A 14,739-nucleotide genomic window follows, 5' to 3' on the forward strand; every position below is an offset into this window, starting at 1 on the left:
TTACTGACCAAGATTACACACATCATTAATAATTTGATGATTCTAATGTATTTCATTGATGATTCTAATAAATTTCATACAATTATATAGTTTCAGGGTGGAATATTCTAATCATTAATTTTAACATATAAATTCCATTCACAGCTTAACACCCCGGCCATCCTACAATCTAAGCTTGATGCCCTCAATCTCACACAAATTATCAATGAACCTACCAGGTACAACCCCAAATCCGTAAACACGGGCACCCTCATAGATATCATCCTAACCAATCTGCCCTCCAAATACACCTCTTCTGTCTTCAACCAGGATCTCAGCGATCACTGCTTCATTGCCTGCATCTGTAGTGGGTCTGCGGTCAAATGACCACCCCTCATCACTGTTAAAACGCTTCCTAAAACACTTCAGCGAGCAGGCCTTTCTAATCGACCTGGCCCAGGTATCCTGGAAGGATATTGACCTCATTCCGTCAGTAGAGAATGCCTGGTTATTCTTTAAAAGGGCTTTCCTCACCATCTTAAATAAGCACGCCCCATTCAAAAAAATGTAGAACCAGGAACAGATATAGCCCTTGGTTCACTCCAGACCTGACTGCACTTGACCCGTACAAAAACATCCTGTGGCGTACTGCATTAGCATCGAAAAGCCCCTGCGATATGCAAGTTTTCAGGGAAGTTAGGAACCAATATACACAGGCAGTTAGGAAAGCAAAGGCTAGCTTTTTCAAACAGAAATTTGCATCCTGAACTCCAAAAAGTTCTGGGACACTGTAAAGTCCATGGAGAATAAGAGCACCTTCTTCCAGCTGCCCACTGCACTGAGGCTAGGAAACACTGTCAACACCGATAAATCCACGATAATTGAGAATTTTTCTACAGCTGGCCATGCTTTCCACCTGGGTACCCCTACCCCGACCCCGGTCAACAGCCCTGGGGTCTGACCCCTACAAATCAGCCAGGCTAGACAATCTGGACCCTCTCTTTCTAAAATTATCCACCGAAATTGTTGCAACCCCTATTACTAGCCTGTTCAACCTCTCTTTCGTATCGTCTGAGATCCCCAAAGATTGGAAAGCTGCCGCAGTCATCCCCTCTTCAAAGGGGGAGACACTCTAGACCCAAACTGCTACAGACCTATATATATATAGACCTATATATATATCCTACCCTGCCTTTCTAAGGTCTTCGAAAGCCAAGTTAACAAACAGATCACCGACCATTTCGAATCCCACCGTACCTTCTCCGCTATGCAATCTGGGTTCCGAGCTGGTCATGGGTGCACCTCAGCTATGCTCAAGGTCCTAAACGATATCATAACCGCCATCGATAAGAGACAATACTGTGCAGCTGTATTCATCGACCTTGCCAAGGCTTTCGACTCTGTCAATCACAGCATTCTTATTGGCAGACTCAACAGCCTTGGTTTCTCAAATGACTGCCTCGCCTGGTTCACCAACTACTTCTCAGACAGAGTTCAGTGTGTCAAATCGGAGGGCCTGTTGTCTGACAATCTCTATAGGGATGCCACAGGGTTCAATCCTTGGGCCGACTCTCTTCTCTGTATACATCAATGATGTTGCTCTTGCTGCTGGTGATTCTCTAATCCACCTCTACACAGACGACACCATTCGGTATACTTCTGGCCCATCTTTGGACACTGTGCTAACGAACTTCCAGACAAGCTTCAATGCCATACAACTCTCCTTCCGTGGCCTCCAACTGCTCTTAAATTAAAGTAAAACTACATGCATGCTCTTCAACCGATCGCTGCCCACACCTGCCTGCCTGTCCAGCATCGCTACTCCGGACGTTTCTGACTTAGAATATGTGCACAACTATATGTGGACAACTACAAATACCTAGGTCTCTGGTTAGACTGTAAACTCTCCTTCCAGACTCACATTAAGCATCTCCAATCCACAATTAAATCTAGAATCGGCTTCCTATTTCGCAACAAAGCCTCCTTCACTCATGCTGCCAACATACCCTCATAAAACTGACTATCCTACCGATCCTTGACTTCGGCGATGTCATTTACAAAATAGCCTCCAGCACTCTACTCAGCAAATTGGATGCAGTCTATCACAGTGCCATCCATTTTGTCACCAAAGGCCCATATACTACCCACCACTGCGACCTGTATGCTCTCGTTGGCTGCCACTCGCTTCATATTCGTCGCCAAACCCACTGGCGCCAGGTCATCTATAAGTCTTTGCTAGGTAAAGCCCCGCCTTATCTCAGCTCACTGGTCACCTTAGCAGCACACACCTGTAGCACGCGCTCCAGCAGGTATATTTCACTGGGCACCCCCAAAGCCAATTCCTCCTTCGGCCGCCTTTCCTTCCAGTTCTCTGCTGCCAATGACTGGAACAAACTGCAAAAATCACTGAAGCTGGAGACTCATATCTCCCTCACTAGCTTTAAGCACCAGCTGTCAGAGCAGGTCACACATCACTGCACCTGTACATAGCTCATCTGTAAATAGCCCATCTAACTACCTCATCCCCATACTGTTATTTATTGAATTTATTTTGCTCCTTTGCACCCCAGTATCTCTATTTGCACACTCATCTTCTGCACATCTATCACGCCAGTGTTTAATTGTTATATTTGTAATTATTTCACCACTATGGCCTATTTATTGCCTTTACAACCCTTATCCTACCTCATTTGCACACCTTGTATATAGATTTATTTTATTGTATTTTTGACTGTATGTTTGTTTATTCCATGTGTAACTCTGTGTTGTTGTTTGTGTCGCACTGCTTTGCTTTATCTTGGCCAGGTCGCATTTGTAAATGAGAACTTGTTCTCAACTAGCCTACCTGGTTAAATAAAGGTGAAATAAAAATGACAAAATAAAATGTACAGTTTATTAGATACATGTGTCCTAATAACCAATGCTACTGTATATTCTCTTCCGGTGTTCCTCTAGGAATTCGTGTAAGGTCAAGAAGTATGAAAACCAGTCCCTGGTCCTGAATGTCTGCAATCAGGTGTGTGTGTGTGTGCGTAAGTGCTTGTGCAATATCAGTTGAATATAACCTTGCTACAGTGGCACTGCAATGTCTATTACTCAGTAGGTTACCTCACCTACACACACAGACACACCCACACACACACACACACAGACACACACACACACACACACACACACACACACACACACACACACACACACACACACACACACACACACACACACACACACACACACACACACACACACACACACATACACACAGCTTCTTTCTTTCATGCTGACAAGTGCATCCCTTTCTCACACTCTCATCATTGTGTCCATAGCATTGCGGTACAGCCCTGGCGTGTTGACAGATGCATTACTCATCACTCAGCACGTGTTTATCAGTCTGTAGATGCCATGTGCCATCATGTTTGGAATACCTAGGATAGGATAAAGTAATCCTTCTCACCCCCCTTAAAAGATTTAGATGCACTATTGTAAAGTGGCTGTTCCACTGGATGTCATAAGGTGAACGCACCAATTTGTAAGTCGCTCTGGATAAGAGCGTCTGCTAAATGACTTAAATGTTAAATGTAATGTTTTATCGCATCCCATAACACTCCAATTGACTATTAAACTACCTCAAGTGAACCACCTAATCTACTACTTTGAGAAACAAAACAAAAATATTGTAGAAATCAAGTGCTATTTGCATGTTAAAATGCATATGGAATCCACCGTGCAATATTATGGCATTGTTTACGTTTTTTGTTGGTGGACTCTATGCAGATTTTACAGTGTGGCTCAGTAGTTCCCAGCCCGTGGTTCCCATCCCAGCTTACCAGATGGAATACATTCAATTCAATATAGTAAATACACCACGGGTGTTCTATCTGACTGTAGGCTGACGGTATGCTGACACTCCATTCTCTTGTTTACAGGAAGAGGATGTGGTTGTGTCACAGGTCCAAGAAATGCCCCGCCGCGTTCGCCATGCCACCGATGAGGAAAAGCTGGCTTGTAGTGAAATCATGGGCCAGAAAGCCAAGGAGGAGGCCGGGGTGGAGGTGGAGGAGAAAGAAGACTCAGTGTGTGCCAAAGGCCCAGCTAAAGGCCCAACCAAAGGCCTGGCCATCACAGACAATGTCAAAAGCCAGGCAATGCTGGATGGTAAGTTTGGTTTGGCTCTCAGGGCGTTCTTTAGATTTATTCAATGACCAAGACGTAGTCAAAGGGACTCTGTTTAAAAGTCTAAAGGGGCTAGAAAACAAAAAACAAAACTTAATGCCAGCAGTTCTAGACAATCCATTAGATTAGCTCCATTAGATTACACTTGACAGCAGAAAAGCTCCAAATTCGCTCCATTCATTAAAATCACAATTGAATCAACACCCATCTATTATTGTGACTGCCTGGACCTACCAATTGGTTTTGAAGTTTTGAAACCAAACCATATGGATTTGAATGAAAAGTATTTTAATAAACACGAAAAGGTGAATGTAAGAAGCGAACATAATTTTAAATAGGCTACATGTCATATTAAACAGCATATAAACACTAAATTTGCAAACATTTCTAAAACCTGTTTTCGCTTTGTCATTATGGGGTATTGTGTTTAGATTGCTGAAGATATTGTTTTATTTAATCAATTTTAGAACAAGGCTGTACCATAACAAAATGTGGAAAAAATCAAGGGGTGTCACAGAATCGGACCAAAATGCAGCGTGCTTTGGGTTCATCATCTTTATTACGTGAACCGGCAAAAAACAATAAAGAACAAAACGAACGTGAAGCTATGCAGTGCTCAAGGCAACTATACACAAACAAGATCCCACAACAAACAGGTGGGAAAAGCTGCCTAAATATGATCCCTGATCAGAGACAACAATAGACAGCTGCCTCTGAATGGGAACCATACCAAGCCAACCTAGAAACAAAGAAACTAGAATGCCCACCCTAGTCACACCCCGACCTAACCAAAATAGAGAATAAAGGATCTCTACGGTCAGGGCGTGACAAGGGGTCTTTCCAAAGGCACTGTAAATATTTTGCTACAATGACACACTTAGTTATCTACCCACCTAGTTCCTTTCTGTTAGCATGTGCACGTAGCATGTACACCATCATGCTGTTGGGATAAGTGTCTTTTCAGATTCCACAATGATTCTTTATTTGTTGACACTACATTTTTTATTTACCATTATTCACCGCACTCCCTCACTTGCTCTTTGGTCTTTGTAAGTCACCTTGATTTAGGACCTGAGTGTTTTATGACTTTCTTTATGAAAATATTTAGTTCCAGCTCCGCTCTGCTCACATACTCTGATCCCCATAATACTTATTCATGTATTATTGTCTTCCTCTCAGGGCCACAGGCGAGGATAACACACAATATGAAGGAAAAGGACATTTGCATTTCAGTAAGTAGGCTTAGATCTTTTGATTTGTCTCTAAGATTTGTTATGTTTTTTCAATAGAAGCCAGTTTGCATTAGAGCACAGATTGACATGTTTTGTCCTTGGTGTCTACAGAGTGAAGAGCTGTCAATCACCCCAAGGCCAAAGTTGATTGGCTGCAAGGGACACGATGACAAAGGTAGTCCCTCCTCCATGGATACCATATCGCTAAATGAGATGGACAAAGCAGCGGTGCTCACCTTGATCAGAGAGGAGGTATAGTAACTGACCAATAGTGGTTATTATACCAAACTGAAAATATCTGGGTCATGTTCATTAGGCACCAAATTGAAGAAAACAGATTGAAATAGGGAGGGACTATCTGGATATATCTAATTAGAAATTATAATTTTCGTTTCCCATTGCCTGCCCTAAAGAACACAACCTAGGTTGCACTAAGAGCTAGCCCTCTGAGCTAAAGGCCCAGTTCCCTGATTGCTGACTGTCACTGTAGTACTGCACACTCACTGCAGTACATTTACATTACATTTAAGTCATTTAGCAGACGCTCTTATCCAGAGCGACTTACAAATTGGTACTTCTATTATACCATAGTAAACATACTTAAACTTTCAACAAGTACTGATGTAGGATCTTCATTTTTATAAACCTGTTAAAGGAAAACTGTATTTTAGATTTAAAAAGGTTTCTGAAGTTTGTAATTTTCACTTTGAAATTTCAGACTTGATTTTCCCTTTAAGAAAAAACAACCCCTTACATGTCCATTAATTATGATCAATATAATAATTGACATTTCCTGTTGCTGCAGGATTATTTTCCAGCTGTAGAAACTGGCTCAAATTAAGATCCTACATCTGTAGCAAGCAACTGGATGCCTGGCAAGCCTATGTTAAGCATAGTGTTTTCTCCCCAACAGATAATCACTAAAGAGATAGAGGCCAACGAGTGGAAGAGAAAGTATGAAGACAGTCATATGGAGGTGTTAGAGATGAGGTATTATATGGCACTGTTGTTTTAGTTAGACATCATTCAAAGTGGATCATATATCACAGGAAAACTCACAATAAAGCTTTTAGACTGAAAATAAACATTTTTCTTTGTATTTATATCTCTCCTCCTGTTAATTCATCTCTTGTAGGAAAATAGTGGTGGAGTACGAGAAAACAGTTGCACAGATGATTGGTAAGTTCTTGAAGAGTTAATTATCGGCACTGATATGAAATCACAGGATTGGTGAAAGCAATATAGTTGATACCTACCAGCTTATGACTTTCAGCTTATTAATACCCCTAGACTTATTCCACATTTTGTTGTTCCAGCCTGATTTCAAAATGGATCAAATTATTTTTTTCCTCCCCTGCTACACACAATACCTCATAACAAAGTGAAAACATGGTTTTAGAAAATGTTGCAAATTTATTCATCAGGGAATGGAAATGAATGTATTGACAAATTAACAATTATCTTTGTATTCCCCTTTTGTTATAATTTGATTGAATTCTCGTTTTTTTAAACATCAGCGCAAATTCATGGAACTAGACGATGATAGCAAGCCTATTTAGGCTATTGAGACACCCTTGTACCCTTAGTCCTTGTTTGGACGTATCTCAACTTAGTGACCTTTGACCTGTAAACTTTGCAGAGGATGAGCAGCACAAGAGGAGTGTCCTGGGCTCCCAGAAGAGTGTCCAGCAGGTGACTCTGGAGCGGGACCAGGCCCTGGCCGACCTCAACTCTGTGGAGCGCTCACTCTCGGACCTCTTTAGACGTTACGAGAACATGAAGACCATCCTGGAAGGCTTTAAGAAGGTATGTGAGACTAGAGCGAATGTTTAGGAAGGTATATGTTAACGTGAGACTAGAGAAGGTTTAAGAAGGTGTGCGTGATACCAGTGGAGGCTGGTGAGAGGAGCTATAGGCAGACAGGCTCATTGTAATGGCTGGAATGGAGTAAATGGGACTGAGTCAAACATAATTTCCATATGTTTGATACCATTTCATGTATACCATTCCAGCCATTACAATGAGCCCATCCTGCTGTAGCTCCTCCTACCAGCCGCTTATGCGTGACTTGTGTTAACGTTACACTAGCAAGGTGTACTTCAAAGACTGTTGAGTTGAAGTAAACCTTTGTCTGCCCATGTTGTATTCTGTGTTTTACTTCATGTTTTGATTCTTCTTTATCTGACCTTTCATTATCACTACTTGTAATGGAGAAATACCAGCCAAAACAATACATTCGGTTGAATTAAATTTCAGATCTGTCTGTGTGTGTGTGTATCTAGAATGAAGAGGTGCTGAAGAAGTGTGCCCAAGAGTATCTGGTCCGCGTCAGACAGGAGGAGCAGAGATACCACACACTCAAGATCCACGCTGAGGAAAAACTAGTCAAGTAAAGATAGACACATACACTTTTTAGTTTAATATAATTTTGATTTATTTTACCCAAAGAGATTGTTTATAATCTTAAATACATTATATATACAAAAGTATGTGGACACCCCTTCAAATTAGTGAATTCGGCTGTTGCTGACAGGTGTATAAAATCGAGTACACAGCCATGCAATCTCCATGAACAAACATTGGCAGTAGAATGGCCTTACTGAAGAGTTCAGTGACTTTCAACTTGGCACCGTCAACAAGTCAGTTTGTCAAATTTCTGCCCTGCTAGAGTTACCTCAGTCAACTGTAAGTGCTGTTATTGTGAAGTGGAAACATCTAGGAGCAACAACGACTCCGCCGCGAAGTGGTAGCCACACAAACTCGCAGAATTGGACCGCAGAGTGCTGAAGCACGTAAACATTGTCTGTCCCCTATTGCGTCACTCATTATCAGGCAGTTAACCCACTGTTCCTAGGCCGTCATTGAAAATAAGAATTTGTTAGAGGTTAGGGCCGTTTTTTTCAACTTTTTGATAAAAAGCGTGCAAAATTTCAACGCCCTGCTACTCATGCCAGGAATATAGTATATGCATATGATTAGTATGTGTGCATAGAAAACACTCTGAAGTTTATAAAACTGGTTAAATGTCTGTGACTATAACAGAACGTGTGTAGCAGGCAAAACCCCAAGGAAAAACAGTTCACAAAAAGAAAAATATATACCCCTCCGCCAGTTCCCTGAATTGTCTATGGCAAGGGAAAATAGATAGCGCCCACTTTACAGTTCCTACAGCTTCCACACGATGTCGCCAGTGTTGGGAATTGGGTTGAAGTTCATCTTTGGTGAAATGAGGAATAGGCACTTCCTGTCAGAGGGTACACCGGGGGAAGTTATGAAAGAGAGAAAATCGTCCATGATTTCAAGACTTGCTGCTATTGAATACAGATCGCCCCGTGATCAATTTTTCGATTATTAACGTTTACAAATACCTAAAGTTGGATTACAAAAGTAGTTTGAAGTGTTTTGGCAAAGTTTATAGGCAACGTTTTTAATTTTAAAAAATGACATTGCGTTTTGGAAAGCTGTTTTTTTCTGGATCAGACGGGCTTCATAAATGGACATTTTGGGTATACATGGACGGAATTAATCGAAAAAAAGACCCAATTGTGATGTTTATGGGACATATTGGAGTGCCAACAAAGAAGCTCGTCAAAGGTAATGCATGTTTTATATTTTATTTCTGTGTTTTGTGTAGCGCTGGCTACGCTAATTCTTTTGTTTACGTCTCGTTCAGGTATTTCGGGGGGGGGGGGGGGGGTGCATGCTATCAGATAATAGCTTCTCATGCTTTCGCCGAAAAGCATTTTTAAAATCTGACATGTTGGCTCGATTCACAACGAGTGTAGCTTTAATTGAGTACCCTGCATGTGTGATTTAATGAAAGTTTGAGTTTTAACGAGTACTATATGATTTGGCACTACGCATTTCCCTGGGCTAGTGGCTAGGTGAGACGCTAGTGCCTAGTTAAATAAAGGTACAAAAATAATAATAATAAATAAATCGCGTTCCAAACTGCCTCTGGAAACAATGTCAGCACAAGAACTGTTCGTCGGGAGCTTCATGAAATGGGTTTCCATGGCCGAACAGCCACACATAAGCCTAAGATCACCATGTGCAATGCCAAGCGTCGGCTGGAGTGGTGTAAAGCTCACCGCCATTGGACTCTGGAGCAGTGGAAACGTGTTCTCTGGAGTTATGAATCATGCTTCACCATCTGGCAGTCGAACGGCCGAATTGTGGTTTGGCGGATGCCAGGATAACCCTATCTGTCCCAATGCATAGTGCCAACTGTAAAGTTTGGTGGAAGAGGAATAATGGTATGTGGCTGTTTTTCATGGTTTGGGCTAGGCTCCTTAGTTCCAGTGAAGGGAAATCTTAACATTACAGCATACAATGACATTTTGTGCTTCCAACTTTGTGGCAACAGTTTGGGGAAGGCCCATTTCTGTTTCAGTGTGACAATGCCCCCGTGTACAAAGCGAGGTGTATACAGAAATGATTTGTCGAGATCGGTGTGGAAGAACTTGACGGCCTGCACAGAGCCCTGACCTCAACCCCATCAAACACCTCTGGGATTAATTTGTACGCCAACTGCGAGCCAGGCCTAATCACCCAACATCAGTGCCCGACCTCACTAATGCTCTTGTGGCTGAATGGAAGCAAGTCCCTTCATCAATGTTCCAACATCTAGTGGAAAGCCTTCCCTGAAGAGTAAGGCTGTTATAACAAAGGGGTGACCAACTCCATATTAATGCCCATGATTTTGGAATGAGATGTTCGACTAGCAGGTGTCCACATACTTTTGGTCATGTTGTGTATATTCCTATCATCTAGCCTATTGCTCATTGGGTACAGTACACAGTGGAGGGAAGAGATCTTCCTTTGGAGGTCTTTTATTTTTCATGATTTTCTTTCTCTAACGTTTACCTCTCTGCTGTGTTGCAGGGCTAATGAAGACATAGCCCAGGTGCGCTCCAAGGCCGACTCAGAGAGTGTGGCTCTTCATGCCAGCCTGAGGAAAGAGCAGATGAAGGTGGACTCCTTGGAGAGAGCCCTCCACCAGAAGGTACTTGACAACATTTACTTGACTTACTCCACTTGGGGAAATATATCTGTAGAATCAGATTGAAAACATCCTGAGAATAAATCACTTTCCTCCCAGGTAAACTGGTATTTCCCGCCAAAACCGCAGGTGTCATTCAAAAGCATTATAAATCATATAAATAGGTTTATGTCTGGATGTGATTAGAGCTTTGATCCAAAATTCAAACCTGATGGAACCTGAGCCTGACTAAATACATTTATGAGCCCTACATTATTAAAGACACGTTATCATTTAGTGAGTCCAAGCCCAAAAAAGGCCAAATGATTGTGCCATTATCAAATACAGCTACCGCACATTACGCACAACAGAAAAACATAAAATCACATACAGTAGATGTAGCTATGCAATGGGTAAATCAATTAATCAAGCTCCAGTAATCTTTTTGAGTGTGAACTGTATTGCACTATATGAAATGGAATGGAATTACGCACCTCGTTCAAACCATGATAAAGCTGAGAGAACATGCGATTCTGTTGCAGCACATGCGGCCTACAAAGTTACAAGTATAGGCTAGCGAATTTGATTTTAATTGTTCATAATATTTCCCCTAATGTTATTAGCCTACCTCTTTCTCTCTCTAGTATTACTTCATTCCTTCCTCGCAACAGTTAAATTAAATAAGTTTCGTTGTCCTCATCTTCATCATTCTAATGACATCCTTGAAGAATATAGGACTAGAATGAGATGCAAAAGGCTTTCAATTCTCTTCAAAAGGCTTGAATGGTTATGGGTCTGAATAAATAACTAGCCTATAACTAGCCCACGATAGTCTACCGCCATCGTGCGTTCGCTCTTCTTTCAGACTACCCCTGAGTTCTATTGGCTGCTGTATTTAACATTCAGCATACAAGAGCTTGCGCCACTCTTCGAATAGTTTATTGGTGTAAGAAATGCAACAAAAAATGCCCAGCAAGCTATTCTACTCTAGCTTTTCCTGCATAGGACTCCAAGCGCTAAGGAGCCTTTTTTTCTTTTACAGCGAGAAGCCAGCGGAGCACAGGTGCGTGCTTATTGCGCAAGAGACAAGAGGCTATAAATTAGAAGCTGATTATGCATAACCTCTCATTATGTAAATATAAGGCTAGGCTAATACTGCATTGAAATGATTACCTGAAAAATGTAGACTAGGACATCTATATATAGGCTTATACAGTGCATTCGGAAAGTATTCAGACCCCTTGACTTTTTCCACAGTGTTATGTTACAGCCTTATTCAAAAATTGATTCAATACCCCCCCCCTTCATCAATCTACATACAATACCCCATTATGACAAAACAAAAATAGGTTTAGACATTTTAGCAAATTTAGTCAAATAAAAACTGAAATATCACATTTACATAAGTATTCAGATCCTTTACTCAGTACTTTGTTGAAGCACCTTTGGCAGAGATTACAGCCTCGAGTGTTCTTGGGTATGACGCTACAAGCTACTGGCTGCCAGCTCGAGGAAGAGTCTTGTTTTGTTTGTCACATACAGTGTTTTAACAGATGTTATGGCAGGTGTAGCGAAATGCTTGTGTTTCTAGCTCCAACAGTGCAGTAATATCTAAAACACAATCTAAAGTAAAGGAATGGAATTAAGAATGTATAAATATTTGGAAGAGCAATGTCAGAGCAGCATAGACTAAGATACAGTATATACATGAGATGAGTAACGCAAAATATATAAACATTATTAAAGTGAATAGTGTTCCAATTATTAAAGGTGCCAGTGATTTCAATTCTATGTATAGGGCAGCAGCCTCTAATGTGCTAGTGATTACTATTTAGAAGTCTGATGGCCTCGAGATAGAAGCTGTTTATCAGTCTCTCGGTCCCAGCTTTGATGCACCTGTACTGACCTCGCCTTCTGGATGATAGCGGGGTGAACAGACAGTGGCTCGGGTGGTAGTTGTCCTTGATGATCCTTTTGGCCTTTCTGTGACATCGGGTGCTGTAGGTGTCCTGGAGGGCAGGTACTTTGCCCCCGATGATGCGTTGGACAGACCGCACCACCCTCTGGAGAGCTTTGCGATTGCAAGCGAGGCAGTTGCCGTACCAGGCGGTGATACAGCCCGCAGTGATACATGCTCTCAAATGTGCGTCTCTAAAAGTTTGTGAGGGTTTTAGGTGCCAAGACAAATTTCTTCAGCCTTCTGAGGTTGAAGAGGTGCTGTTGCACCTTCTTCACCACACTGTCTGTGTGGGTGGATCATTTCAGCTTGCCCGTGATGTGTACGCTGAGGAACTTGAAGCTTTCCACCTTCTCCACTGCGGTCCCTTCAATGTGGATAGGGGGGTGCTCCCTCTGCTGTTTCCTAAAGTCCATGATCATCTCCTTTGTTTTGTTGACGTTGGGTGAGAGGTTATTTTCCTGGCACCACACTCCCAGGGCCCTCACCTCCTTCCTGTAGGCTGTCGTCATTGTTGGTAATCAGGCCTACTACTGTTGTGTTGACTGCAAACTTGATGATTGAGGGGGCTGTGAGCACACATCCTTGTGGGACCCGAGTGTTGAGGATCAGCAAAGTAGAGGTGTTGTTTCCTACCTTCACCACCTGGGGGCGGCCCGTCAGGAAGTCCAGGACCCAGTTGCACAGGGCGGGGTTCAGACCCAGGGCCTCAAGCTTATTGATGAGCTTGGAGGGTACTATGGTGTTGAACGCTGAGCTATAGTCAATGAACAGCATTCTTACATAGGTATTCCTCTTGTCCAGATGCAGTGTGCAGTGCGATGGCGAATGTATCGTCTGTGGATCTGTTGGGGCGGTAAGCAAACTGAAGTGGGTCTAGGGTGACAGGTAAGGTAGAGGTGATATGCAAAGCACTTCATGATGATGGAAGTGAGTGCTACGGGGCGATAGTCATTTAGTTCAGTTACCTTTGCTTTCTTGGATACAGGAACAATGGTGGACATCTTGAAGCATGTGGGGATAACAGACTGGGATAGGGAGAGATTGAATATGTCCGTAAACACTCCAGCCAGCTGGTCTGCACATGCTCTGAGGATGCGTCTAGGGATGCTGTCTGGGCCGGCAGCCTTGCGAGGGTTAACACGCTTAAATGTCTTACTCACGTCGGCCAGGGAGAAGGAGAGCCCAAGTCCTTTGTAGCGGGCCTCGTCGGTGGCTCTGTGTTATCCTCAAAGCAGGCGAAGAAGGTGTTTAGCTTGTCTGGATGCAAGACGTCGGTGTCCGCGATGTGGCTGGTTTTCCCTTTGTAGTCCGTGATTGTCTACGGACAATTCCTTTGACCTCTAGGCTTGGTTTTTGCTCAGACATGCACTGTCAACTGTGGGACCTTATATAGACAGGTGTGTGCCTTTCCAAATCATGTCCAATCAATTTAATTTACTACAGGTAGCCTCCAATCAAGTTGTAGAAACATCTCAAGGATGATCAATGGAAACAGGATGCACCTGAGCTCAATTTCGAGTCTCATAGCAAAGGGTCTGAATACTTATGTAAATAAATAACAATTTTAGAATAAGTCTGTAACGTAACAATATATATATATATATATTAGAGGTTGACCGATTAATCGAAATGGCCGATTAATTAGGGCCGATTTCAAGTTTCGGTATTTTGGGGCGCAGATTAAAAAATATATATATATATATTTATTTTTTATTGATTTTTTATATACCTTTATTTTACTAGGCAAGTCAGTTAAGAACACATTCTTATTTTCAATGACGGCCTAGGAACGGTTGGTTAAAACTGCCTTGTTCAGGGGCAGAACGACAGATTTTCACCTTGTCAGCTCGGGGATCCAATCTTGCAACCTTACAGTTAACTAGTCCAACGCAATAACAACCTGCCTCTCTCTCGTTGCACTCCATAAGGAGCCTGTTATGCGAATGCAGTAAGCCAAGGTAAATTGCTAGCTAACATAAAACTTATCTTATAAAAAACAATCAATCATAATCACTAGTTAACTACACATGATATTACTAGATATTATCATGCGTGTCCTTGGTTGCATATAATCTGACTGAGCATACAAGTATCTAAGTATCTGACTGAGCGGTGGTAGGCAGATGCCGGCTCGTAAACATTCATTTCAAACAGCACTTTCGTACGTTTTGCCAGCAGCTCTTCGTTGTGCTCAAGCATTGCGCTGTTTATGACTTCAAGCCTATCAACTCCCGAGATGAGGCCGGTGTAACCGAAGTGAAATGGCTAGCTAGTTAGCGCGCGCTAACTAGAGGGACGGAAGCTATACTGTTACACTGGCAATACTAAAGTGCCTATACGAACATCCAATAGTCAAAGGTTAATGAAATACAAATGGTATAGAGGGAAATAGTCCTATAATTCCTATAATAACT

At 42.2% G+C, this 14,739-nt stretch overlaps 1 protein-coding gene across 3 annotated transcripts in view; it reads left to right on the plus strand.

The window, feature by feature from the left end:
- The window catches only part of LOC115141739 (transforming acidic coiled-coil-containing protein 1-like), a 38,128-nt gene that overhangs the window by 18,707 nt on the left and 4,682 nt on the right, over positions 1-14,739 (plus strand). For all 3 annotated transcript variants that reach the window (XM_029680914.2, XM_029680899.2, XM_029680907.2), the window contains 9 exons: positions 2,935-2,995; positions 3,906-4,134; positions 5,332-5,384; positions 5,496-5,636; positions 6,298-6,374; positions 6,520-6,563; positions 7,024-7,190; positions 7,667-7,773; positions 10,269-10,389. In XM_029680914.2, coding sequence (XP_029536774.2) covers positions 2,935-2,995; positions 3,906-4,134; positions 5,332-5,384; positions 5,496-5,636; positions 6,298-6,374; positions 6,520-6,563; positions 7,024-7,190; positions 7,667-7,773; positions 10,269-10,389 — 1,000 coding nt within the window. The remainder of the gene's footprint in view (positions 1-2,934; positions 2,996-3,905; positions 4,135-5,331; positions 5,385-5,495; positions 5,637-6,297; positions 6,375-6,519; positions 6,564-7,023; positions 7,191-7,666; positions 7,774-10,268; positions 10,390-14,739) is intronic.

Source organism: Oncorhynchus nerka, linkage group LG2 (genome assembly GCF_034236695.1).
Source record: "Oncorhynchus nerka isolate Pitt River linkage group LG2, Oner_Uvic_2.0, whole genome shotgun sequence".
Classification (NCBI taxonomy): domain Eukaryota; kingdom Metazoa; phylum Chordata; class Actinopteri; order Salmoniformes; family Salmonidae; genus Oncorhynchus; species Oncorhynchus nerka.